The sequence below is a fragment of the Aquarana catesbeiana genome, linkage group LG08 (genome assembly GCF_042186555.1).
Source record: "Aquarana catesbeiana isolate 2022-GZ linkage group LG08, ASM4218655v1, whole genome shotgun sequence".
In the NCBI taxonomy this organism is placed as follows: domain Eukaryota; kingdom Metazoa; phylum Chordata; class Amphibia; order Anura; family Ranidae; genus Aquarana; species Aquarana catesbeiana.
In genome coordinates this window covers 285,690,437-285,714,915 of record NC_133331.1, presented here as the reverse complement: position 1 = coordinate 285,714,915, position 24,479 = coordinate 285,690,437, and the positions used below count along the sequence as shown (strand labels likewise).

General features: G+C 43.4%; 1 protein-coding gene across 2 annotated transcripts in view; it reads left to right on the top strand.

The window, feature by feature from the left end:
- The window catches only part of LOC141106558 (NACHT, LRR and PYD domains-containing protein 12-like), a 283,337-nt gene that overhangs the window by 152,694 nt on the left and 106,164 nt on the right, over positions 1-24,479 (top strand). The window contains exons 1-2 of one of the 2 annotated variants that reach the window (XM_073597414.1): positions 14,015-14,244; positions 20,357-20,414. The exons of the other annotated variant lie outside the window; for it this stretch is intronic. Coding sequence (XP_073453515.1) covers positions 20,393-20,414 — 22 coding nt within the window. The 5' untranslated portion in view covers positions 14,015-14,244; positions 20,357-20,392. Of the gene's footprint in view, positions 1-14,014; positions 14,245-20,356; positions 20,415-24,479 lie in introns of those variants that run through there. 2 annotated transcript variants of the gene reach the window in all.

Here is a 24,479-nt window from a genome sequence, read left to right as displayed (position 1 = left end):
AGATTTGATCGAAAAAAAAAAAAGGAATTAGAGTGAAAGAAGAGAGAAAATAAACATGAATTAATCACTAGAGGAAGGGTTTGAAACTAAAAGCATCATTTAAACCGGGTTGCTTGAGCCAGCCAGACATATAATTTGGTGTTGAGGCCAAATAATTCAGTTTTAGTCTCATCTGACCAGAACACCTTTTTCCATGTGGCTTCAGAATCCTCAACATGCATTTAAGCTGGTCAGATGAGACTACAATTGTTACCTTGGATGTTCCTCATTATAAACCCAGTTCTCATACTCAGGCAGCACAGTTGCTCTGTGGAAAATGTGAATGATTCTGCGCAAAAGAGGTGAATGTTAACAAAAAACAAAAGAAAAATAACGAAAAAGAAAAGAAAAGGAACTGCTGCCTCTACTAATTACTACCACCAGGTGGAGTATGTGATTAAAAAGAAAATAAAGTAGATATGGCGCCGTTCGATATCCGTGTTGGAAAACTCTCAACTAAATGGATGGTAAATATATAAGTATTGGTGCAATTAACTTTACAGTGTCCTATTGACCAAAATAAATAAACATATAATAGGTTCTCAAAGTATTATGAACAAAGTGAATGTCCCTGTGCTGATATACTAAAATCAATAAATTTCCACAAAAAAATCCTATAAAACATTGCATTATTACATTTGTGATTTTAAAGTGCTTTAGTGCAACCTTGTGGATTTATTGGAAATCTAAATATAAAAGTAAAATTGCAAATAAGAAATATAATATTGCAGATATTTGTGCAGTCCCAAAATTTTAGGTATCCAGAAAAAGGGTGCTTCTGTGCTGGTGAAAAACAATATAGTTCACTTTATAAAGGTGATCACAGCATGCGTGCTCTTTCCGTGCTCTTATTGTGGTCGCACTCACCAGAACTCCCCCCCTCCGTGCTCTTATTGTGGTCGCACTCACCAGAACTCCCCCCCTCCGTGCTCTTATTGTGGTCGCACTCACCAGAACTTCCCCCCCTCTTGGGGTATGAAGCATTCACAGTATCTGCCACTGTGCAGCAATCTGAGGGCTGGATGTTTCCTGGTGTGTTAATAGTTGCCAATCTTGTCCCAAATGTCATATGAGGTATAGGAGAAAGAAATGGCAATAGTGTGATACTGCTTCAACCAATTTATTGTTTAAAATCGTGAAAAGGGTACTCACATTCAGTAAGATACAAACAAGCATTTGTTGCTGACACAAAGACCGGTGACCGGAAGTGATGCAAAAGCGTGTGCTCTGTGGTTAGCACTTCTGCCTTGCAGCAAAGGGGTTTCTGGTTCAAATCCAGGCCAGGGCACTATCTGCATGGAGTTTGCATACTGTGCCTGTGCAGGTTTTCTCCCACGCACCAAAGACATGCTGGTAGATTAATTGGTCTTAGTGTGTGTGTAAGTATGTATGTAAGACCTTTGACTGTAAGCTCCTTGAGGGCAGGGACTGATGTAAATGAATAGTATGTAACGCTCTGTATGAATTGTCAGTACCATATAATTACCTGTAATAAATAATTCTAAGTACCTTGGGTGTGCCTAGTCATAAGTACCTCATCAAAATTCCCATTCTTGTACATCTCAGTAACTTGGGTGTACCTTAATAAAAGCCACGTTCTTCTACATCTCTGTAACTTGGGTGTACCTCATTATAAGCTCCCACCTCATACAACTAAGCACCCTGAACATACCCCATCATAAGCATCCTCATATGCCTAAGTAACCAGTGTGATGATAATGAGGTTTGACAAACCCCAACTGTGTGGAGCAAATGAGGACGTCATAGCCATCCCCACCATGAAATGCCCATTGGGGCCCCTTGTTGATTTGATGGAGCTATACACCACATAATACATTGTATATATATTATTGCAGACACAGTGATGGTAATGATTCAATATTACCACCGAGTACAATGTACAGGGTGGAGACAATGCCCAGTACATGGACACGTTATGGACAATGGTGACTACCTTCTTCCAACCACCTTTCAGGCCCCAGAGCTTTCCTCTCATCTCACCCCTGGGCTCTGTGTTACAAATGTGCTACTTCCAGCTCTCTGCATTCCATGCTGCTGGGGTCGGCATTGTCCAAGTCCAACATGACTGCAGGGCCCATCACCAATAAATGGCGCATGCACAGAAAGTAAACTCCTCCCTTTGGAATACACAGACTGAAATTAAACAAATCGGAAAAGGGAAGGATTTTTGTTATATTCTCAGGTGAATCGTGTGTGAAAAATAGGGTGGCTACTTGCAGCCCTGAAACGTTAAAGGGGTTAAAATAAGAGGAGGAGCCAACTTCTGAGTGGCGGGGATCATCTTCCTTAGGAGAGTACTGCACCCGAAAACATGACTTTGAATATACTGTATTGAATTTATATTTTATATAACTGCAATTTTTATTTAGATTTGATAGATTTTAAAATTTAATCTCAAGGCATTACATTTCCGGACAGACAGATTTTGGCATTGTGAGAGTCCATGGTGGGTGGAAGACAACCCTAGTCTTATATAAATCAGGGTGGCTCTTCAGATTGGTAGAGCACAATGTCGTCTTGCAGATGTTTTTCAGAGTAAAAAAAAAAATGAGCTCTATTTTCTATGAAGAAAAGATGATAATGATGTGCTGATAACACGTGCTGGCCAGGATTTTTGTCTACCATGGCAGTGCATGAGGAGCTGTGTTCCAGGATAGGCAGATATCTTACGTCCCATCCTCAGAAATACATCTGACCTTCAGTGTTCAGGGTCTCTTTAGGAACATGGTGGTTGCTCTGGGCAAAACTGGTGCAAAAACACTAACATGACCAGAGAGTACAGACGGCACTCAAACACCGGCCACCGGAAGGGTTATACTGACACTTTACTGAGCATGTAACATTTAACATGATGACAGGTCCACTTTAAAGTGTATGGAGACCATTAAAGCTTTCAGCAGAATTACAGAAATGTACGATTATTAATTTCCCTGTACTGAGCAATAAAAGGAAGTAGGTCAGTAAACCTAAAAATTGTTATTACTTCAACTAGAAAATGCATACTTTGAAGAGGAATAACCAGAGGACCATGGATTGGTCAGAAATACTGGCCGTGGTCTCCCTGCAGCTGTCCTTTCCCCCATTACTAATTTACCATGTCTTTATCTGCACTCTGGATAACATAACAAGGGCAGCACACTGATGGCAGAAAAATATTTTATTCATCAATAAAATTAAATATACAACACGTTTCAGGGGTTCACACACTCCTTCATCAGGGATTTAATATAATGTGACTTCACTAATGCAATGCTTCAGCAGTGACTGTAAGTAATTTTAACACATTATATTTAAGCCATGATGAAGGGGGAAGGTGTGAACTCCCAAAACACATTGGATATTTATATTATTGATTATTATATAATATCTCTAATACCATTGGTGTGGTGCCTTTGCTATGTTTTGCATATCTGGATTTTTCTCAAGACTCCTTCCTCTGTTTGGGGATGCTTTTGTTACATGGTAGCAGCCTCATCAAAGCAGTTCAGGTTAATAAATAAAACATTCACTCTAAATCTTAGACAATAATAAAAGGAGACCCAGCCCCTATTATAGCTGTACCCCATTGTTCTGCATTGTGTCTCTGTGTGGAGGTGGCCATCTTGGTAGAGGCAGGTCTTGGCTTCCTCATGTCATTACTTCCAGCAATAAGAACAGTGAGCAGCACAGTGGTGATATCATCAAATCTCACTCCAAATCTCCTGAGACCAGTATTCAGAGAGCAGTGCCTTAGATCAGTGGTCTCCAAACTGTGGCCCTTTGCTTGCCTTTATCTGGCCCTTGAGGCATTATTCCTGCCACTGACACCAACAATGGGGCATAATTCCTTCCACTGACACTAACAATGGGGCACTATTCCTGCCACCGACACCAACAATGGGGCATAATTCCTTCCACCGACACTAACAATGGGGCACTATTCCTGCCACCGACACCAACAATGGGGCATAAATCCTGCCACTGACACCAATAATGGGAAATAATTCCTGCCACCAACAGCAACAATGGGGCATAGTTCCTGCCACCAACACCAACAATGGCTCATAATTCCTGACACCTACACCAACATCAACAATGGGGCATAATTCCTGTCAATGACACCAACAATGGGGCATAATTTCTTCCAACACCAACTATTTTTCCCCCTAATACCAAAGATCTGGCATTGTTTACTCCCACTGGGCACAGTCGGGCCCCCCTAAAGTCTGAAGGACAGTGAACTGGCCCTTTCTATATAAAGTTTGGAGATCCCTGCCTTAGATGATCTCACACTTCAGGTATACAGTATGAGGCTAAAGAACAGGGGTGCCTAGGCACAGGAAGTGCGCTGCTATTTTTTAGCCAGAATTTAAGAGAGAAGGTATTCCCCCTTCCTTATGTTTTCCGTATTGGGATTTAAAGGAGACCTCTGACATGTGTAGGCAGCCATTGGTGACCCAAACTCTGGAAATTCTAGAATTGCCTGCCTGTGACAGGTGTCAGTACTGAGTCACCGACCTGGAGGAAGTCAGAACTTTTTTTATCTACATTCCAGTTATGCTTCAAGTTTGAAAATGACCTGCTAAGCTATTGCTAGACTTGCCAGGCTTCACAAGTTTGTTGCACAATTACAGCAAGCCTGCATTGCAAGACTCCAGATCAACTTAATTTGCAAACATTCTGCAAGTCTGCTGCAAGTTCTGGTTCAGTTATGTTGTGCAATAGTCATCCCACCACAGGGGTCACTGTGGCTGAATATTCATGCTGTAGGCTTGCAGAGCTCTTGCTGTAGACTCACCACTGCAACTTTGCTCTTGCTAGAGACTTGACACGTAAATTAGCTAGAAAATTGCAAACGTGTCACCTAGAACTTGTGCTTCAAGTGCTCTGCAAGTGTACAACTTGCCAGTGAAAATGTGCAGCATGTTAACAGACTTACAATTCAACACTGCCACAAAATTTGTGGCAAGTTATCCTTGCTATCTCGGATATTTGTTTCTCATTGATAGTGACCGGCATTTTCACAAGGAGGGTCAGCAGTGGCAGCCTCCATATTTGTCTAAATATAGATTTTCCTATGTGAGGGGGGGGCTTATCTGTGACATAAAGGGAAAACACCCAGCAGTAATGGGGAGGAGCTGGGCTGTGACTGAAGGCTTACAGCACTCTGGAGTGCAGCTGTGATTGGTGGTGGGGTGGGGGGTGCTCTCAGCTGACAGGTGTTGTAATATGTTCACCGATTTATGTGGGACATTATATTAGTATATGTATGTACACATACAGTACAATATTGACCAGGCCAGAATTCAGTTGACAATGGTTGATTTATCCGAGCCAACTGAATTTTAACATATCAAGGGGACAGCTGAAGACCCTTTGATGTGTTAATCTTATGCAAGTCTACCTAGGTGTGTGAGGTATGGCCTGTTAACCTAATTGAACATTTCAAAGGGTACATTGTTTAAAGGATCATAGAAGAAGTATTTATTGATGGTAATTAGACTTGAGGGGGTAACAAATAAGATCAAAGAGTATTTTGGGTTGACCTAGCAGAAACTCCCTCCTAGTGTGCTAGTATTTCGGGGGGACTATTCAAGCTGGCAGTCAGTCTTGTCTGTGTGTGACTATGAAGGTGTAGGTCTAGGAAAAATGGGACTCTAAGTTATATTTACTTTGTTGGATTTTTGTCATCTGTGGACTTTGGACTTTGTTCTGTGTTGAAAGTCAATAAAGTGCATCTCTCTGGAAGAATTGGGTTGCTGCGGAAGAGTACTTACCGTATTTATCGGCGTATAACACGCACTTTTTTCCCCTTAAAATCAGGGGGAAATCGTGGGTGCGTGTTATATGCCGATCCCCGCCGATCCTCGCTAATTGTGATCTATCGGCGGTGATCGCCGCCGACATTCACATAGCGTGTCGTTTTAAATATGGCGCCGTGGAGTTCGGAGGGACTCGGCGGAGCTGAACGAGCGCCGCCGAAATCACAGTGACTGGGCGCCGCCGAAATCACAGTGACTGGGCGGAGCCGTGATACACATAGTCGAGTGTATTCGGCTCTTTCCGGAGCCGCTCACAGTCACACCCAGTCCCGCCATTGGACCTGTGTTATGTCCATCATAGGGCGGGACTGGGCGAGACTGTGAGCGGCGCCGGAAAGCGCTGAATACACTCGACTATGTGTATCTCGGCGGCGTTCGTTCAGCTCTGCCGAGTCTCTCCGAACTCCGCGGTGCCATATTTAAAACTACATGCAGCTATGTGTATGTCGGCGGCGATCTGTCCAAGCATGGACACTGGGGGCAAGGCTGCACTAACCACTGGGGCAAAGCTGCACTGACAAGGCTGCACTGGGGCAAAGCTGCACTGACAAGGCTGCACTGGGGCAAAGCTGCACTGACAAGGCTGCACTGGGGCAAAGCTGCACTGGCAAGGCTGCAATGGACACTGGGGCAAGGCTGCACTGACACTGAAAAGGCTGCAATGACACTAACAAGGCTGCAGATGAACACTGATGAGGCTGCATTGATGGGCATTTTAATGTAAGTTTTTTTCCTTAAACTTCCCTCCTAAAAGTTTTTTGGTACATTAGTACATTGATTGTTCTTCTTACCATGAAGATATAAGTAGAATGTTTGTGTAAAAGCATCTTTAAAAATGAAAAGCTTGAGCCTGGAGATGAGAGAATCCTGGACTTATGTGGATTGGAGCTCCCAGAGCATACCAAGTGAGATGGTGAGAGATGTGAGGAAGTCAGACCGAAGAATGGACTGTGACATCAGCTCGTTTTTGCACAATATTCAAGATCTTGATATGATGTAATAAGGCCTAACAGCTATATGGGCCACTGACGTTTACCAAATCCTTTTCCAGTCATAGTCTAAAAGTTATATTATCCAATAACTGTTTCATGGGGATATTTTAGAGGCTGGCGAAGGGAGATGTAACCAGTTTCAACTTCATATTTTATATGAGCCATTGTAAAGCATTCAGTACCTCAAATCGTAATGATATTTTTTGTTGTTTGATTTATGGGTCAGTTCTAGTTGTTAGAACCGACCCAAGTGGGGGTATATGTTGTAATATGTTCGCCAATTTATGTGGGACATTATATTATTATATGTATGTACACATACAGTACAATATTGACCAGGCCAGAATTCAATTGACAATGGTTGATTTGTCTGAGCCAACTGAATTTTAACATATCAAGGGGACAGCTGAAGACCCTTTGATGTGTTAATCTTATGCAAGTCTACCTAGGTGTGTGAGGTATGGCCTGTTAACCTAATTGAACATTTCAAAGGGTACATTGTTTAAAGGACTATAGAAGAAGTATTTATTGATGGTAATTAGACTTGAGGGGGTAACAAAAAAGATCAAAGAGTATTTTGGGTTGACCTAGCAGAAACTCCCTCCTAGTGTGCTAGTATTTCAGGGGGACTATTCAAGCTGGCAGTCAGTCTTGTCTGTGTGTGACTATGAGGGTGTAGATCTAGGAAAAATGGGACTCTAGGTTATATTTACTTTGTTGGATTTTTGTCATCTGTGGACTTTGGACTTTGTTCTGTGTTGGAAGTCAATAAAGTGCATCTCTCTGGAAGAATTGGGTTGCTTCGGAAGAGTACTTACATCATCATTATAATAATTACTAATTAATTATCATATCACTACACCCAATATATATATATCACTACAACAGGGAGGGGTTTATCTGTGTTTAAATGGTCGGTGGGAGGTGCACTGGATGATTTGGGGGAGGAGCTCATTTGTGACTGAAAGGGCTGTTCACCCAGAGGGGTGAGGGGGAGGGGCTCTGATGTGACTAAAGTAGGAGGGCACTCAGGGCAGCAAAGAGGAGGAGCTTATCTGTGATTGATGGGGGAAGGAACTCAAGGAAGCAAAGAGGGGAGCCCAGATATGATTGATGGGGGAGGGTGCTCAGGGAAGTGGCTTCCTTTTGGGACGACAGCCATGCAGACCAATTTGATGCAGTGTGCGGCGTATGGTCTGAGCACTGACAGGCTGACCCCCTCACCCCTTCAACCTCTGCAGCAATGCTGGCAGCACTCATACATCTATTTCCCAAAGATAACCTCTGGACATGATGCTGAGCACGTGCACCCAACTTCTTTGGTCGACCATGGTAAAGCCTGTTCTGAGTGGAACCTGTCCTGTTAAACTGCTGTATGGTCTTGGCCACCATGCTGCAGCTCAGTTTCAGGGTCTTGACAATCTTTTTATAGCCTAGGCCATCTTTATGTAGAACAACAATTCTTTTTTTCAGATCCTCAGAGAGTTCTTTGCCATGAGGTGCCATGTTGAACTTCCAGTGACCAGTATGAGAGAGTGAGAGTGCTAACACCAAATTTGACACACCTGCTCCCTGTTCACACCTGAGACCTTGTAACACTAATGAGTCACATGACACCGGGGAGGGAAAATGGCTAATTGGGCCCAATTTGGACATTTTCACTTAGGGGGTGTACTCACTTTTGTTGCCAGTGGTTTAGACATTAATGGCTGTGTGCAGTGGCGTAGCGTGGGGGGTGCAGGGGGTGCCGTGGCCCCAGGCGCGACATTTAGGGGGGCGCCAGTATGTGTCACTGGCTGCCTCCTCCTAATTTCAAATTCCTGTGTCCCCCGCGCTCCGGCCACCATGTTAGGTGTCCGGCGCCCTGTGATTGGGCGTATGGGGGTCATGTGAGGCATAGGGCTGGCCTGTCCTCGATCGCTCCTGAAGTCCCACCTCCGCACATGACCCCCCATATGCCCAATCACAGAGCGCTGGACACTGAACATGGCAGCAGGCAGAGCGCAGGGGAGAGAAGAATGTGAGCCGCCGCTGTCTTCTCCTCCTCCTCCGGATCGATGCAGGCCAGGATAAGAAGGTGAGTGAGAGTCATGTTACTGGTCGGGGGGGGCGAGAAAGACTGTAGGCAGGACAGTATAGTGTAGTATAGTGGTCAGTATAGTGTAGTATAGTGGTCAGTATAGTGGATAGTATAGTGGTCAGTATAGTGGATAGTATAGTGGTCAGTATAGTGTATAGTATAGTGGTCAGTATAGTGGACAGTATAGTGTAATATAGTGGTCAGTATAGTGTAGTATAGTGGTCAGTATAGTGGACAGTATAGTGTAATATAGTGGTCAGTATAGTGTAGTATAGTGGTCAGTATAGTGGACAGTGTAGTATAGTGGTCAGTATAATGGACAGTATAGTGGTCAGTGTAGTATAGTATAGTGGTCATTATAGTGTAGTTTAGTATGGAGGTCAGTGTAGTGTAGTGGTCAGTATGGGGGGCAGTGTAGTGGACAGTATAGTGTAGTGGTCAGTGTAGTGTAGTATAGTGGACAGTGTAGTATGGTGGTCAGTATAGTGTCATGTAGTATAGTGGTCAGTGTAGTATAGTGGACAGTGTAGTATAGTGGTCAGTATAGTGTAGTATAGTGGACAGTATAGTGGTTAGTGTAATATAGTATAGTGGTTAGCATAGTGGTCAGTATAGTGTAGTTTAGTATGGAGGTCAGTGTAGTGTAGTATAGTGGTCAGTATGGTGGTTAGTGTAGTGGACAGTATAGTGGTCAGCATAGTGTAATGGACAGTGTAGTATAGTGTGGTGGTTAGTGTAGTGTAGTATGGTGGTCAGTGTAGTGTAGTATTGTGGTCAGTATAGTATAGTGGACAGTGTAGTGGTCAGTGTAGTGTAGTATGGTGGTCAGTGTAGTAGACAGTGTAGTATAGTGGACAGTGTAGTGTAGTATGGTGGTCAGTATAGTGTCGTGTAGTATAGTGGACAGTGTAGTATAGTGGTCAGTGTAGTGTAGTATGGTGGTCAGTATAGTGTAGTATAGTGGTCCGTATAGTGGTTAGTGTAGTATAGTATAGTGGTTAGTATAGTGGTCAGTATAGTGTAGTTTAGTATGGAGGTCAGTGTAGTGTAGTGGACAGTATAGTATAGTGGACAGTGTAGTGTAGTATAGTGGTCAGTGTAGTGTAGTATAGTGGACAGTGTAATATAGTGGTCAGTGTAGTGTAGTATAGTGGTCAGTGTAGTGTAGTATAGTGGTCAGTGTAGTATGGTGGTTAGTGTAGTGTAGTATAGTGGTCAGTGTAGTGTAGTATAGTGGACAGTGTAGTATAGTGGTCAGTGTAGTGTAGTATAGTGGTCAGTGTAGTATAGTGGACAGTGTAGTGTAGTATAGTGGTCAGTATAGTGGACAGTGTAGTGTATTATAGTGGTCAGTGTAGTGTAGTATAGTGGACAGTGTAGTATAGTGGTCAGTGTAGTGTAGTATAGTGGTCAGTGTAGTATAGTGGACAGTGTAGTGTAGTATAGTGGTCAGTATAGTGTAGTATAGTGGACAGTGTAGTGTAGTATAGTGGACAGTGTAGTATAGTGGTCAGTGTAGTGTCGTATAGTGGTCAGTGTGGTATGGTGGTTAGTGTAGTGTAGTATAGTGGTCAGTGTAGTGTAGTATAGTGGACAGTGTAGTATAGTGGACAGTGTAGTGTAGTATAGTGGTCAGTATAGTGTAGTATAGTGGACAGTGTAGTGTAGTATAGTGGACAGTGTAGTATGGTGGTCAGTATAGTGTAGTATAGTGGTCAGTGTAGTATAGTGGACAGTGTAGTGTAGTATAGTGGACAGTATAGTATAGTGGTCAGTGTAATATAGTGGACAGTATAGTATAGTGGTCAGTGTAGTGGACAATGTAGTGTAGTGGACAGTGTAGTTCTCAGTGTAGTGGACAGAGTAGTGTGTAGTGGTCAGTATAGGAATCAGGTAGGTCAGTACTATTGTATTTGAAGGGACTCTGGGAGTGATAAAAGTCCGCAGGTTAGGGGGCGCAAATTACTAGCCTTGCCCCGGGGGCTGACAACCCACGCTACGCCACTGGCTGTGTGTTGAGTTATTTTGAGGGGACAGAAAATTTAAACTGTTATACAAGCTGTACACTCACTACTTTACATTGTAGCAAAGTGTCATTTCTTCAGTGTTGTCACATGAAGATATAATAAAATATTTACAAAAATGTGAGGGGTGTACTCACTTTTGTGAGATACTGTAAATGCAATCAAATTACAGGTACACATTAACTAAAAACATATGCTTCTCATCTTATAAAAGGCACATGGTGGTCAGTGTAGTAGACAGTGTAGTATAGTGGACAGTGTAGTGTAGTATGGTGGTCAGTGTAGTAGACAGTGTAGTATAGTGGACAGTGTAGTGTAGTATGGTGGTCAGTATAGTGTCGTGTAGTATAGTGGACAGTGTAGTATAGTGGTCAGTGTAGTGTAGTATGGTGGTCAGTGTAGTAGACAGTGTAGTATAGTGGACAGTGTAGTGTAGTATGGTGGTCAGTATAGTGTCGTGTAGTATAGTGGACAGTGTAGTATAGTGGTCAGTGTAGTGTAGTATGGTGGTCAGTATAGTGTAGTATAGTGGTCCGTATAGTGGTTAGTGTAGTATAGTATAGTGGTTAGTATAGTGGTCAGTATAGTGTAGTTTAGTATGGAGGTCAGTGTAGTGTAGTGGACAGTATAGTATAGTGGACAGTGTAGTGTAGTATAGTGGTCAGTGTAGTGTAGTATAGTGGACAGTGTAATATAGTGGTCAGTGTAGTGTAGTATAGTGGTCAGTGTAGTGTAGTATAGTGGTCAGTGTAGTATGGTGGTTAGTGTAGTGTAGTATAGTGGTCAGTGTAGTGTAGTATAGTGGACAGTGTAGTATAGTGGTCAGTGTAGTGTAGTATAGTGGTCAGTGTAGTATAGTGGACAGTGTAGTGTAGTATAGTGGTCAGTATAGTGGACAGTGTAGTGTATTATAGTGGTCAGTGTAGTGTAGTATAGTGGACAGTGTAGTATAGTGGTCAGTGTAGTGTAGTATAGTGGTCAGTGTAGTATAGTGGACAGTGTAGTGTAGTATAGTGGTCAGTATAGTGTAGTATAGTGGACAGTGTAGTGTAGTATAGTGGACAGTGTAGTATAGTGGTCAGTGTAGTGTCGTATAGTGGTCAGTGTGGTATGGTGGTTAGTGTAGTGTAGTATAGTGGTCAGTGTAGTGTAGTATAGTGGACAGTGTAGTATAGTGGACAGTGTAGTGTAGTATAGTGGTCAGTATAGTGTAGTATAGTGGACAGTGTAGTGTAGTATAGTGGACAGTGTAGTATGGTGGTCAGTATAGTGTAGTATAGTGGTCAGTGTAGTATAGTGGACAGTGTAGTGTAGTATAGTGGACAGTATAGTATAGTGGTCAGTGTAATATAGTGGACAGTATAGTATAGTGGTCAGTGTAGTGGACAATGTAGTGTAGTGGACAGTGTAGTTCTCAGTGTAGTGGACAGTGTAGTGTGTAGTGGTCAGTATAGGAATCAGGTAGGTCAGTACTATTGTATTTGAAGGGACTCTGGGAGTGATAAAAGTCCGCAGGTTAGGGGGCGCAAATTACTAGCCTTGCCCCGGGGGCTGACAACCCACGCTACGCCACTGGCTGTGTGTTGAGTTATTTTGAGGGGACAGAAAATTTAAACTGTTATACAAGCTGTACACTCACTACTTTACATTGTAGCAAAGTGTCATTTCTTCAGTGTTGTCACATGAAGATATAATAAAATATTTACAAAAATGTGAGGGGTGTACTCACTTTTGTGAGATACTGTAAATGCAATCAAATTACAGGTACACATTAACTAAAAACATATGCTTCTCATCTTATAAAAGGCACATGTTGTGTCCCAGAACTCTGGTATAACCCATAGAAATACAAAAATTTAAAATTTAAAAAAACACAGAAAAGAAAAAAATAAAGTAAAAACACACATGACCTCCGTTAAGACCAGAAAAGGACTACCGTCCTCTGAACCAACCAAAACCAATTTGCCAGCAGAACCCTTAATTGGACCTACCCCTTGAAGAATTCTGTCCCTCACCAACTGGTGCAGAGCTAGGCCCAGAACATCTAACCATGGTTGCCACGCAGAGTTACCAACAAAATTTTCGAGGCACATTTCTGTGTTGGTAAGTTAATTTCTTGCGAATGAGCATATTGTTCACTTATTCTATCCACTGTCCCCTGGGGGGCACCCTAGGAGCAATCCAATACCGTGCAATGAGTTTGCGGACTGTATATAATAAAGGTATGATCGCTGTATGTGCATGGGGAGTAAGAGATTCCTCCTCAAGAGCGCCCAACAGAGAAACAACAGGATCCAGGTCATCAGTTTAGAGTTAACCATAAATGATGGCCCTAGAATTATCGCTCTCACTCTGGCATGCATGGTGATATGTAACATGTATAGCGTAATCAACGTTTTCATATATAGGTGCCTCAAATGTGCGTGTTTACATATGTATGTGCGTGTACGCATGGCAAAGATCAAACTTTTTGGGGGGGTCTTAAGTGCTTTGGTGTAACTTTAATTTTTTCCCTTTTTTTCACTAAACTTTATTGCTATCATACAGGGAACCAATAACCAATGTGATAATGTATATACAGTGACAGGTTCTCTTTAGTAAGACATCAGGGGTCTATTAGAGGTTTATACATCCAGCAGATCAATTCCATCTGAAAGCTGAAATGCCTTTTCAGATTTACACGCATTTTAGAACCTCCCGATGCTGACGTATGGTTACATCGATGGCAGTGAAAGGGTTAACAATCAAACTGAAAATGGGAGAAAAATGCAACAAAGGCTTCTAAATGTGGTTGAATTTTTTTGGTCTAATCTTTGCGGTCGGGTGGGGGAGGTGCTCAGTGCTGGGATATATCAGAAATATACAATGAGCAGTGTATGGTCTGGAAGGGATCACAGTAATTACTGACATATGACCTGTAGGCTATGCAGACTATATAGTAAAATCATTTCTCCCGGCTTCTCATCTATCCGGTATAATCTGTGCGGAGAGTCAGTATATACAGAGTGGAGGTGGTAGAACACAGAGCACCCAATCAGAAGCCTCTACTCATTGACATGAATTGAATGCCCTCTGATGATCTGCCTTGTACTTGGCTTCCAGCACTATATGTTATGGTTGGGGAAGAATTTCATCAGCAAACATCAGTACAGGAAAGGCGTGTTCTTCTATAGAAGAGCAAAGAGACATTTCCGGCTCATTCTGATCCAGGAAGCTGGGGGCCCCTGTGCCGTGTCTGCAGCTGTATGTGACAGGACAGAGGTCTCCGGTAATCAGATCATTCCATGGTAGGAGCCTTTCATACTTCTTCTACCTGACACAACTTGTCCTCAAAGTCTCCCTTTCATTCTCTTAATCTAAACATTACTGCAGTTAAAACACAAAGCTGGGCTGAAGGGATAGTAAAAGAAAAGATCGCTTTGGGCTTTTCAGCAGGAGGGGGTGCAAAAAGTGGGACATGCAACCTATACTGCTGAACTCTATAACAGCTCATGGGGGTGGCCTTTTTGCTCTGGGTGATCAGTAGAGACGGGTCACATGTACCTAGGTTCAGTGGCGTCACTAGGGTTGGTGTCACCTGGTGTGGTAAAACATGCATACCTCCCAACTTTTTGAGATGGGAATGAGGGACACCTATCAGCAGAAGTATGCAGGCATTGGCCAAGCCCCCTTAAAGGAGAATTGTACAAAAAACAAGATGGTTAAACCCACAAGTGCTTTTTTTTTTACCACTACTATTCCTTTATATTGGCTTTTGGAATTTACAAATGCAGCAATTTAGAAATAAGATTAAATGTTTAGTGCTGGAAAACATTTTTTGATAGATAAAAAGTGCATTCTATATACAACTATATAGATAAGACCAAAATGAGGGACAAATGAGGAGGAATGAGGGACAGAGGGACATTGCTCCAAATCAGGGACAGTCCTTCGAATTCAGGGACAGTTGGGAGCTATGAAACATGGTGTCACCTCCCCTCCACCAAGTATAGTTCCCTCCTCAGTACAGACCCCTCTCCACTAAGTACAGACCTCCCTCCCTCAGTATAGACCCCCTCTCCTCTACGAATAGACCCTCTGCCCTCAGTACAGACCCCCCTCTCCACCAAGTATAGTTCCCCTCTGTACAGACCCCCCTCCCTCAGTACAGACCCCCCTCCAGTGGGTACAGATCCCTCTCCCTCATTCCAGATTCCCCTCCACTTAGTTCAGACCCCCGTCCCTCAGTCCAGACCCCCCTCCACTAAGTACAGCCCCCCCCTCCCTTATTCCAGATTCCCCTCCACTTAGTACAGACCCCCTTCCCTCAGTCCAGACCAGTCCAGATCCCCCCTCCACTAAGTACAGCCCCCCTCCCTTATTCCAGATTCCCCTCCACTTAGTACAGATGCCCTTCCCTCAGTCCAGACCCCCCTCCACTAAGTACAGACCCCCCTCCCTCATTCAAGACCCTCTTCACATATCCTTTTGACCCCTTAGAATCACTCCCCTGTCTTGTTTAACTCCCCCCCTTTTTGGTTACTGTCCCCCTCCTCTGTCCATCTATAATATAATACAGTACAATACAGACCTTAGCTCGGCATGCACAGCGGTGTCCCTCCTCTGGTCTGTGTACATGAAAACAGCTGAGGAGGGGGAGGTGGCTATGGCTTCAGTCCACTCTGCTGTGTGAGACAGTGGGGACAGCGGGCTAGGGACAACCCAGACAGCCGGCGAGAGAGGCGGATGCTGGTGCAGTGTTTGGCTGGTGTCACCCGGGTGCGCTCCACACCCCCCGCACCCCCTAGTGACACCACTGACTAGGTTCAGTTTGAGGCTGCTTCAGGGAGCATTCTTGAAGTTCAGTTGCACAATTTGAGCCACATTCAATGAGAGCCATATGTTAAAAAATAGTGATGCCCATTTTCCAGGATAATAGGTAAGATATTGTCAAACAAATGGCATGGGGGGCTATACTATTGAAATTGCAAATTAGCCCTGGTTCACATCAGTGTGGCTTTGAAAGTGCGCTACTTCAGCGTGATTTCAAAGCCGCAGATTGGTGCGATTTTAAACCCCAATGTTATTGCAGCTTGCGACAGAAGTTAGAGGAGAACAGGAGAACCCCCTGGAAAAGCACCTTGTCCCATGTTGACGAGGGCAAAGGCCTGCTCTCCACAACCCTGGCCTGGTGGTTGTGGGGGTCTATGGGCAGCGGCTTATTGGAATTTGGAATATCCCTTTAAAAATAGGGGGCCCAGCTACTGGCCCCATCCCCTACATAAATAAGTGAGGGGTACATAGCATCCCTACTTAATCACAAAAAATGTAAATAGTAACTATATGCACCACACTCTTCAACAAGTCTAAAAATAAATAAAAACCCCAAAAATTCCCACCATGTAAATTCATCATCAATCACATCATCCAACGATGCAGATCCTGATATGCAATCATGATGGATAATGTCCCCAACCCACCAAACAAAAAAAACCTGCTGACCAACGGACACGTCTGGTTCCATTGCTATCCAATCGCTGTGAAAAACATCTCCAGTCCCCAACACTAAATGGAACCAGGTGATATCATGTAGCCATATCTACGCTATGATGTCAGCAACTGTCCCTGCCCCTTTCTTTACATGGCTAGAGATTTCCATTCAGTAAATGAATGGGGCTGTAGATGTCACATATATATAATTTGACCATAGAGAATAAAATCAAAGGAGAAAGAATGGGACTTTAAATGAGGCTTGTTACTGTAAAAATAAGTGTATGGAGTATATATATAATGATAAAACCTTTATTGTATCAAACGCAGTCCCACCTAATGTATCTAGTTGTGTGTATACAGTCAGGTCCATAAATATTGGGACATCGACACAATTCTAATCTTTGTGGCTCTATACACCACTACAATGGATTTGAAATGAAACGAACAAGATGTGCTTTAACTGCAGACTTTCAGCTTTAATTTGAGGGTATTTACATCCAAATCAGGTGAACGGTGTAGGAATTACAACAGTTTGTATATGTGCCTCCCACTTTTTAAGGGACCAAAAGTAATGGGACAGATTAACAATCATCCATCAAACTTTCACTTTTTAATACTTGGTTGCAAATCCTTTGCAGTCAATTACAGTCTGAAGTCTGGAACGCATAGACATCACCAGACGCTGGGTTACATCCCTGGTGATGCTCTGCCAGGCCTCTACTGCAACTGTCTTCAGTTCCTGCTTGTTCTTGGGCCATTTTCCCTTCAGTTTTGTCTTCAGCAAGTGAAATGCATGCTCAATCGGATTCAGGTCAGGTGATTGACTTGGCCATTGCATAACATTCCACTTCTTTCCCTTAAAAAACTCTTTGGTTGCTTTCGCAGTATGCTTCGGGTCATTGTCCATCTGCACTGTGAAGCGCCGTCCAATGAGTTCTGAAGCATTTAGCTGAATATGAGCAGATAATATTGTCCGAAACACTTAAGAATTCATCTTGCTGCTTTTGGCAGCAATCACATCATCAATAAATACAAGAGAACCAGTTCCATTGGCAGCCATACATGCCCACTCCATGACACTACCACCACCATGCTTCACTGATGAGGTGGTATGCTTTGGATCATGAGCAGTTCCTTTCCTTCTCCATACTTTTCTCTTCCCATCACTCTGGAACAAGTTGATCTTGGTCTCATCTGTCCATAGGATATGGTTCCAGAACTGTGAAGGCTTTTTTAGATGTTGTTTGGTAAACTCTAATCTGACCTTCCTGTTTTTGAGGCTCACCAAAGGTTTACATCTTGTGGTGAACCCTCTGTATTCACTCTGGTGAAGTCTTCTCTTGATTGTTGACTTTGACACACATACACCTACCTCCTGGAGAGTGTTCTTGATCTGGCCAACTGTTGTGAAGGGTGTTTTCTTCACCAGGGAAAGAATTCTTCGGTCTTCCACCACAGTTGTTTTCCATGGTCTTCTGGGTCTTTTGGTGTTGCTGAGCTCACCGGTGCGTTCTTTCTTTTTAAGGATGTTCCAAACAGTTGATTTGGCCACACCTAATGTTTTTGCTATCTCTCTGAAGGGTTTGTTTTGTTTTTTCAGCCTAATGATGGCTTGCTTCACTGATAGTGACAGCTCTTTGGATCTCATATTGACAGTTGACAGCAACAGATTCCAAATGCAAATAGCACACTTAAAAAAAACTCTGGACTTTTTATCTGCTCCTTGTAAATAAGATAATGAGGGAATAACACACACCTGGCCATGGAACAGCTGAGCAGCCAATTGTCCCATTACTTTTGGTCCCTGTGGGAGGCACATATACAAACTGTTGTAATTCCTACACCGTTCAGCTGATTTGGATGTAAATACCCTCAAATTAAAGCTGAAAGTCTGCAGTTAAAGCACATCTTCTTTGTTTCATTTGGTGTATAGAGCCAAAAAGATTAGAATTGTGTCGATGTCCCAATATTTATGAACCTGACTCTATATATAACTATGCATTATCATCGTATACAATGTATATGTCCATTGTATATTTGTATTATTATGTCAGCCTATTTGTATATGGTTGTGTTTATATTTTGAAAACGTTATCATGCATTTCTAGACCACGGAACTGCATTTCATACAATAAAGGTTTTATATATACATACAGTAAAACCTTGGATTGCGAGCATAATTCGTTCCGGAAACCTGCTTGTAATCCAAAGCACTTGTATACTTGTACGTACGTACATATATCAACGTATATCAAGACATCGCTTGTGTCACGGACATGGCCAGAGCGGAGGCTGTTGGAGAGGACTGTGTGCAAGCCTGTTGCCCACCGATTATGGGCCCTAGCATTTGAGGTGAATGAGAAATCCAGTCTGAACTGTATTAATCGGACTCAGTCATGTATATATTGTATGGGGACTCCTTACTGTATATTTGTGTCCCTGAAGAGGGAGGGGGGAGATTGTTGTTTGTATTGTTAATTGTATTAATGTGTGAAGCTCGGTGCCCACAAGACTGTCATCTGGTCTGGGTACATTTTGTAGTAAATTAGGTCATGTTAATTAGGTTAGCTTTGAGTCATCCCTGCTGTATAAAGGTCTGTGAGATCTCAAATAAAGAGTAGTTCTGATGTACTCCAAGACTGGTGTTGTCTAGTTCTTGGGGTTCCTATAGCCAGATCCATTGGACTCGTGTTCCAGAACTTAGGAAGCGGTATATGACGGAAGCACTCAAGCGGAGTGTGGGGCGTTCCGTGACATTGGTGGCAAGCAGCGGGAAAGCTTCCTGAAGTCTGGGACATCCAAACTTCCATCTGGATCCAAGGTCCAGATAGCAGAAGAGGAGAGGTACAGATACCAGCCGCCATGGATGAGGAATTCAGAAGGAGGTTGCGAGAGATGCAGATACAGCACAGAGGACCAGTATCGGAGCAGGTCCTGCTGGGATGGTGTGATTCTATTCGCTGCAAACTCTGGAAGGAAGCGCTAGCCCGTGAGCAGCGACATCAGGGAAAAGTTCTCCCCTCCATTGGGGAAAGGTACTGGTCGCAGTACGGACTGCGGGTGCGGTTTTTGGGAGAAAAACCACACAAGAAGCAGACAGCTGAATTAAGCAGGCTGGTCTGGGCAGAGATGAAGCTGGATGAGAGCTACAGAGCCCTCCGGTGGCATGTATCCCAAGCATGTCCCTGGATAGCGGATGACAGCCCAATGGAAGGCTTAAGCTACGGCGGCTTGGGACTGTTGTTTGTGAAGCTGACAGGGGACCCTAACTTTGGGAGTGATTTGGAGCGGCGGGTGGACGAAATCATGGATTTCAGAGAAGGGCTACTGAACATTTCGGAAGTGCACTGGGCACAGGAAGATTTGGAGTTTCTGGCCATGTCCGTGACAGCTTGTATATCAAGTCAAAATTAATTTAAAAATTTTCTTGCAAAATGCTCTCAAACCAAGTTACTCTCAAATCAAGGTTTTACTGTACTCCATACACTTATTTTTACAGTAACAAGCCTCATTTAAAGTCCCATTCTTTCTCCTTTGATTTTATTCTCTATAGCCATGGATGGAGGCTTTTTACTGTGGAAGTGTCAGGTCGCAATTTTTTCCTTTTTTATAAGTTGACCATAGTTTTCCCTTAAGTTTTAGCAAAACCCCCATCATGTTCTTAATAGCCTTACCTGACCTGTATAAAGTGATCTGGCAAATGCCTAAAAGAAGATGCTTTACCCATAGTCCGTAGCTATGGGTTGTGCCCATCAAATTCCAATCTGTCTTAATTGTATTTGACCCCAAATGGACACAAACCCCAGAAAGGAAGCCATACATTGGGCATGCTAGGCAAAGGTTGAATTCCACCTAGATACCATTGATTGCATTGTGGTTAAGTGTCTTGCCACTATTGCCAAACTGATTAATATGTGTTCCTCCTAGGTGATGTAATCTCTGGTCATCTCTTGCCCTGGTGACATGGCGGCCTCCTCCTCACAAGGTATGCCTGTTTTTTGCAACAGTTTTCTCCAGTGTATGCCTCCATCTTTCATCTCCAAACATAAGGGAAGCTAACAGAATGGGTGTAACAGGATGGGTAATCAGCTATGTGAGTGGACAGAGCAAGAGCTCAAGCACATTAGGCGTTCAGCCTTGGTTTATAAGGCCTAAATGTAACTCTTAATTTACTAAAAAGGTGAAAAGTTAGAATTCATCTGGTTTATAGACTGGATACATCCTAATTACAGAGCCATTTATCCAACTGTTCATCCAGAGCCTCTGGTTTATAGACCAGATACATTCTAAATATAAAGCAATTTATCCAACTGTCCATCCAGAGCCTCTGGTTTATAGTCCAGAGTCAATAATTTGTAGAACCACCTTTCGCTGATATTACAACTGCAAGTCTTTTTGGGGATATCTTTACGAGCTTTGCACATCTAGAGAGTGAAATTTTTGCCCATTCTTCTTTGAGAAAAAGCTTAAGCTCTGTCAGATTGGATAGAGAGCGTCTGTGAACAGCAAGTTTGAAGTCTTGCCACAGATTCTCAATTTAGGTCTTTTTGATTTAGGTCTGGACTTTGACTGGGCCATTCTAACACATGAATATGCTTTGATCTAAACCATTCCATTGTAGCTCTGGCTGTATGTTTAGAGTCGTTGTCCGGCTGGAAGGTGAAGCTTTGCCCCAATCTCAGGTCTTTTGCAGACTCTAACAGGACTTCTTCTAATGCCCCGTACACACGGTCGGACTTTGTTCGGACATTCCGACAACAAAATCCTAGGATTTTTTTCCGACGGATGTTGGCTCAAACTTGTTTTGCCTACACACGGTCGCACAAAGTTGTCGGAATTTCCGATCGACAACCACGCGGTCACGTACACCACGTACGACGAGACTAGAAAAGGCCGGTTCAGAACCAAGCGCGGCACCCTTTGGGCTCCTTTTGCTAATCTCGTGTTAGTAAAAGTTTGGTGAGAGACGATTCGCGCTTTTTCAGACTCGTGGCTTTCAGATCATTTTCTGCCGTTCAGTTTGTGCTTGTGGGTTTGTATCTGCTCTTCAGTGCGTGCAGTCAGTTCGTATCGGAGTTTTCTGTGCGATCTTGTCCGCTCGTTGCTGTTTTTCAGGTCGCTCTTCACAGGCCTTGCTGTTCTTCAGTGCGTTCTGTTACTTCGTTCTGAGCAGCCGACCGTTTTCTAGCCATGTTTCGTATGCGTACTCCTCGTAGAGTTCGTGCTGTGCGGGGGCTTGGTGTTGGGGTCCTGACCTTGACACAAGTCCAGTCCATGAACAGGGTGAGGAGGAGTTCATGGACCAAGAATTGGTTGCTTCAGCGTGACCAGTTCTCTCATATGCCTTTGCTCCGTGAGATCCGTGAGAATAATCCTGATGATTTCAGGAACTTTCTCAGGATGACGGACCCCGTATTTCACCGTTTGTTGGCTTTGCTGACCCCTTATATTAGCAGGCAGGATACCTGCAAGAGGCAAGCCATCACTCCGGAGCAGAGGTTGATCGCTACCTTGCGGTATTTGGCCACAGGGAGAAGCCTGCAGGGCCTCAAGTTCTCAACAGGCATCTCCCCCCAGGCTCTTCTTTGTGGATATTTACTGCTTGTGTTTGTTTTAGCTGACCCTGACAGAAATGTGTGGAGTCCAGAAAATGTCGTGATTGTGTAACCTTATACAAAGCACTGTTGGCTGTTATTTACTAAATGCAAAGACACTTTTCACTACAAGTGCACTTGCAACTGCACTGAAACTGCACTTGTAGTGCAAAGTGGATTTGCCCTTAGGAAATTACCCCCATTTTCTCATCAAACAACAATTACATCACCCCAAAAGTGTTTTAGCGTTGAGACAATAATACACACATTCTTGATGAACAATCTTTTTAATACCTGCACAATCACATGTGCATTTACCAACGTTTTTTCTGACAAACCAACATGTTTGTTGTATAACAATTTTTGTGGTGTCATTATCCAAAATCAAAATGTGCATTTTATAGAAAACAGGCCTGTGTAAAACCCACAAGAAAGACACAAATCTTGATCTTACAAAGTTCACATTTGGTAGAACTTGAAGGCAATATCGGACATGAGTATTTAGGAACTGTGTTTGATATTGCGTTCAGATGGGGGGAAATCACCCCAGGAAAAGCCAAATTTGGAAGATGCACACAAATTTCCCAATGTCAACATGTGCTATCTGCCATCAGGGGGGATCAAGGGACGTGTTTTTGGGGAGAAAGCCCTTCCTCACCGTTACTTTATTATTGAGGAAGGGGTTGCACCCCCAAAACGCGTCCATTGATCTCCCGTGATGGCAGATAGCACATGTTGGCACACTGTGTGCATCCTCCAAATTTGGCTTTGGGAAAAATCACAAAAACATTTCGCACATTGTAGCACACAAAAGAAGAAAGTGATTTTGAGGGGCTTTAAACTCGCCCCAAAACATCAATGATGTTTTTATATTTTGGAATAACATCATTGATGTTTTGCTTGATGTTTTCCAATTGTAAATTACACCCCATGATCTCCCCGATCAGGATCTGGGCACTTTCGGATGTGAAAGGATCTTCATCCACAACCTCACGATCACCTAAAAAGAAAGGAAACCCAAAATAAATTAGGTCTAAAAAAAATGCCGCCATCCATCTCTTATCTGAGCCTGTGGTTGCAGACACTCACCTGTTGTGGTGACTACTTCCACCATGTCTTCATCCTCCTGCTCATCTTGTGTTGGGTGGATTTCCCCTTCTTCCAGAGGGGGGGGGGCTCTGGTCTCCTTGGATGAGGGGTGTCCTCCGAGTCTTTTCTCCCCTATGTAAAACAAAAATAGTATAATTAGCACACAGATATTTGATGGCAGAACTCTAAAGATGAAACATTGCTTGGAAGTGGGGTACAATTGTCTATTTTAGCAGAGTTCCAAGATGTAGCTTTTTTAGTGTCCTTTGTCAAGCTGCAATACTTTACCTGTTTTGTACAAGCTTCACAGATGGAGACCCCCCTATAGTATACACTGGAGCACCTGTGTGGCCCCCCTAATAAAAATGGTGTTCTTGTGTCCCACACTAGTGCTCCAGTGTCCAGATGTGAAAACAGCTGCTCAGTGTCCTCTCCTTACACACAATCTAGTTTGCATTTCATTCTAGTAACAAAGCCATCTACACAACCCAATTCTTTGAAGACAAGTATAGGGCCTCAAAATGGTGGCCAAATGCATATGGGCTAAACAATGGTATTTTATAGTCCGAAAAAAAAATGTGTGATCCGAACGAATAATGTGCCCATGAGCATGAAAGTTGCCATTTTAAACTGTACAACAGTTCCTAAAAGGACATGGAGCAGCACGAACGTAATAAACACAAGAACAATAGGAACACAGCACAACTACTTACTTTTTTGCAGCACTCTCCGGATCTTTCTGTACTGCTCATGTTCTCGTAATTTCAGGTCAGACCACCGCTTCCTGAGCTGATCTTTCGATCGTCGTACCCCGAATTTCCGGTGCAGACTCCTGACCACTTTCGCCATGATCTTGGCCTTTCGGACATTGGGGTTGGGGTAAGGCCCATACTTTCCATCATAGTCGGCCCTCTTCAGGATGTCCACCATCTCCAACATCTCCCCAAAGGACATATTTGAGTCCTTTAATCTCCTTCTGGATTGGGACGTTTCAGGCTCCGGCCTTTCCTCCTCCTCCTCCTCCTCGTTGCCTGTAATTAGCATGATCCTGCTGTCTATCCGCCATGTGCTCTTCCTCCACTGAGCCGAACGAAAAGGGGCGGGGAATAGAATAGAAAGAACGTCAGGGGCAGGCGGAGTTATACGCATGCGCAGTGTGTATAAATCGTAACGCGCGCGTCTTACGTACGATCTGTGAGCGGAGGAAGGAGCATCGGAGACGCCGATCGTGCTAACGAAGGTAGGATCTAAACTTGGGCCTATACTGCTTCGAAATTGAAGCCTATATTGTAACAAGATTAGGGGAGTTTGGCCTGACATTAGGGTTTGTCTTGTGTTGTGTCTTGCAGAGAAAATGGATGGGTTCA